Consider the following 4,112-nt stretch of genomic DNA (forward strand, 5'->3'; position numbering starts at 1 on the left):
AAAAAGCATTGTAACTTCTTCTAATTTTTCTTCAATATTCATAATTTTAATGGTGGTTTTACTTTTAGTTCTGTTATGTTGGCTATATTTTGAATTTTTTTTTGGGATTATCTTTCTGAAAATATTTACTTAATATCTGTTCAATTTCGTTTATATTAAGTTCATCTTTTTCCTTATTTCTTTGAAATTTTATGGATACTAATATTTCTTCAAGCATATCTACTATAGAATTTAATTGTAGGTTAAAGGTATGATAAAGATGTGGGGAATCATTTCCATGGTAACATTTTTTAGAAACTCCGTGTGAAGTATAAGTTTTTTGTGGTTTTTGAAGTCCTTCAATAAAACTTATAGTAAAATAAAGATTTTGAGAAAAATCACTTTGTATTGATTTTAAGAATTCGGTGTCATTACAATTAACATTAGTTAAAATCATTAATTTTTGATCTATTAATTTTGATAATTTAATTATTTCTTCTCTTAAATCTTCTAATTTACTTTTTTCCATTAAATGACGCTTTTCTTATTAAATGTTATGGTTTTAAGTGTTTTATAGTAAAAAATGTGGCTTAAAATGTATGGTTTAGGTTTTGCCACGTAGACATCTTTATCAAAAATTGTTTTTGGAATTTTTATGTTAGTGGTGGCCATATTTAATATACGGTAATATTAAGGAGCATACCTTGGACATCAAACAATAGTATTTAATATTACGGTAATATTAAGGAGATAATATTTAAAGTTATTTTATATAATATAATATCCATAATTTCATATATATACTATCTGTAATTAGATATTTATTATATCTAATTGTATAATTATTCTAAGAATAATTATTAAATATTAAATAAGACTATTTTAAGTTATTTAGACTGATTTTTTATTGCCTCCTAAAGCTTATTAGTATTATTTGCTTGTTTCATCTTGTGCCAATATTCTAAGAAGACGAGACGTTGGCACAGCAAGCAAATCCTTGACTCTTGGGGTTGTTACGCCATGTTTTTCAGTCATGTCTAATTCATTAGGACTCATACCCCATGGAAGTTTCCAATCAAAGCAATGCACAAACTGAGACACGACAAGTTTAACCGTAACAAGACCCAATTGAATCCCAGGACACCCTCTACGACCAGAACCAAATGGTATTAACTCAAAGTCATAACCACGAAGATCCACGTTCTTATTCAAGAATCTCTCAGGATAAAATTCAAGCGCATTATTCGACCATACCTTAGGATCTCGCCCTATTGCCCATAAATTCACAAGTATCCTCGAAGATTTCTTGATGTAATAATTATGAATCACAATGTCTTCCATTGATTTCCGGGAAATAAACGGTCCTGCAGGGTGTAATCTTAGCGTCTCTTTAATCACCATGTCTAAGTAACTCAACTTTGGTAAATCAACCTCTTCCACTAGCTTGTTCATTCCAATCACATTTCTTAGCTCTTCTTGAAGCTTCTTCATCACCCTTGGATTCCTTAAGAGTTCGGATAAAGCCCACAAAACAAGTGTCGTGGAAGTGTCGAATGCCGCCAAGATCATGTCTAACACAATAGCCTTTATGTTGGTGCGATCAATGACATGATTTTGTTCGTCGTAAGGGTCAATTGGTTGGTGCATCTGTGAGAGTAACATGTCCACAAAGTCCTTGTTACTATGTTTTTCATTGCTGTTGTGAGCGTCCGAAGAAGCATGTTCATGATCCTTGATTATTTTCTCAAGAAGTTCGTCAACTTGTTTACTGAGTTTTTTGAATTTTCGTCTAAGTCCCTGAAAACGTATAAGAATCAAAATTGATTAATTATTTGATTGGAAAACTTTAGGTAACAACAATTTAGTCAACATACATAGAGTACAATTAATTACTGAAGGAGACAGAGCCACATTAGAGTTAGTTAGTGCAGTTACTTGAGTCACGAGTAATAACTGATTCTATAACAGAGTCTGTTATGTGACACTAGAAGACACTTGAGTACAATTTAGTCTCTTTTTTTATTGGTTATTCTTTTATAGGCAGCATAGTAGTCACAAAAAACATAATCACACTAGAAGTAAAATGAGTGATATACTTTAACATGATAATTTTTGGTGTTTTTTAAAATTATGGGAGTGTGTTTAAAAAGTTAAAAAAATTCAGAGTACACAAATCGGAGGGTCTGATTTGTGTTAAAAAATTTGAAAAAATTCAGAGTACACAAATCGGACCATGCGAGTTGTTTGATTTTAAAATTTTGCTTAATAAATCGCATGTTCCGACTTGTGGTTAGACAAATATGAATTTCGGAAGCTAGAAAACGGACCCTCCGAGTTGTTTGTTGTTATCAATTTTTTTATAAAAGGAAGAACTCGCATGGTCTGAGTTCTATTCAATGACACCACATGGCTGTGAAGTACCTGTATTTCCCACATCTGAGTCCAACACCATTTTTTTATCCATATTCAAATTAAGAAGTGCACTAGAAGACACCAGATAAAATATATAACAATTATAGTTTCATGAAAATCCTTAATTTAGGAGAACTATAATATAAAATAGGGGCAATATAGAATATTAAGATGTTAATAAAATCCAAAAAAAGTTTTTTTTTCCTTCTTAGTAAAGCTTGTGAATAAGTGTAAAGTTTAGAAAAGTATGTACCTTAGTTGGTTAGTTAAAAAAAATTATCAGATGTTATATGCAACATCTAATTGTACACTTAATAAATTATATATTTTTTAATTATTTTGGTATTAAAATCGTTTATAAGAAATTTTATTTGCACTATATTACTTAGCTTAAATATGAATTTTAGTATTATCGACTTTACAACAATAAAAATGTTATAATCGAAAAATACAAAACTATATTAAATAATTGTTTCTTTGATTTGAATGGTTCATTTACGTAAGAAGGGAGAATTAGGAAAAGCATATAAAATTAAACAAAGGGGTGTGACAATATTTATATATGGTGTTATAATAATATTCTTTTTCCACTCTTCGCTATACAATTAAATTTATACGTTCATTTTATAGCATGATAAATAAATTTTTTATTTTCCTCACTTATTATTAATTATTTTAATATTAAAATTGAAAAGTATATATCTTAAATAAATGGTGGAAACTCAGGTCCAGTCGACTTCACGTGAAGTTGATTCTTGAAAGCCGGTAAATGATTTGACTGATTTAACTAAATTTTCATCTAACGGTTCTCAGATATTACTTTACCTTAGTTTTCACCTAAATAAATAGTACAAATACCATTTCTTAAAAAAGAAAAAAAAAATTGGTAAGAGTTGACCTTACAATATGCAGATATATATAGATCAAACAAATTAAACTAAATTGGGTAGATCTAAATTGAATAAGTTAATTACCTAATTAAACAAAGAAAGCAAATGGATGAGGTCTTAGTTTCAAACCTGTAAATCCAATGGTCCAAGCCAAGGCACACAATCTGTAACATTAAATTTTCCAGCCAAGATCACCATTTCATGAATAAGTTCCTTCAAATCAAACTTGTCATCTTTGTTACACCCCAAAACCATTTTATACACAACATCCTCGATAACGCTATGAACCACCTCACTGAGGTTCACAACCTTACCATCCTCCGCGGCTTTGGCAACCGTTTTAACCGCTTTTCCGAGCTCCAACTTCCTCAAAGGTGCGAAGGACTCCACTTTGGATGCAGTCAGAAGTTGCAAGGTGCACACTTTCCTCATGTTTCGCCAATAGGGACCGTACTCGGAGTATATCATGCCCTTGTAGCCATAAGAAAAGTACTTGGAAGCTTCGAGGTGAGGCCGGCTGGCAAAAACGGTGTCGTGTTTCTTGAGGAAGAGCTCAAACAATTCCGGGGAGGAGATCACGACGGTTGGGACTTGTCCCAGTCGTAGAGACATTATGGGACCATGTTTTTTGGACAAGGTTTCAATGATGCGGTGGGGAAGTTCACCTGATAACATGTGGAGGTGACCTACTACCGGCCAAGCCGGTGGACCCGGTGGTGGTGGTGGTTCTTTCTGTTTTTGTTGGCTCAGTTTCCGAAATAATATGGTGGTGGAGAGGATGAATAATATAAACCCTACAAGAAGGAACCATGCTGGGATTATTGGTAACAT

General features: G+C 32.0%; 1 protein-coding gene across 1 annotated transcript; it reads right to left on the reverse strand.

The window, feature by feature from the left end:
• Positions 1-884: 884 nt before the first annotated feature.
• On the reverse strand, positions 885-4,112 carry LOC107641239 (cytochrome P450 CYP736A12-like). Its single transcript, XM_016344738.3, has 2 exons — positions 3,411-4,112; positions 885-1,776 (listed from the first exon to the last, which is right to left on the reverse strand). The coding sequence occupies exons 1-2, from the start codon at positions 4,110-4,112 to the stop codon at positions 910-912; spliced, it is 1,569 nt and encodes a 522-aa protein (XP_016200224.1). The 3' UTR covers positions 885-909.

This window comes from Arachis ipaensis, chromosome B5 (genome assembly GCF_059453495.1).
Source record: "Arachis ipaensis isolate K30076 ecotype BB chromosome B5, ASM5945349v1, whole genome shotgun sequence".
Taxonomy (NCBI): Eukaryota; Viridiplantae; Streptophyta; class Magnoliopsida; order Fabales; family Fabaceae; genus Arachis; species Arachis ipaensis.

Excerpts from the sequence above, each read along its gene's own strand:
- LOC107641239 (XM_016344738.3), bottom strand. The coding sequence starts at position 4,112 with ATGTTACCAATAATCCCAGCATGGTTCCTTCTTGTAGGGTTTATATTA. Across the intron at positions 1,777-3,410 it reads TTGGACCATTGGATTTACAG|GGACTTAGACGAAAATTCAA; the intron begins GTTTGAAACTAA and ends ATACGTTTTCAG.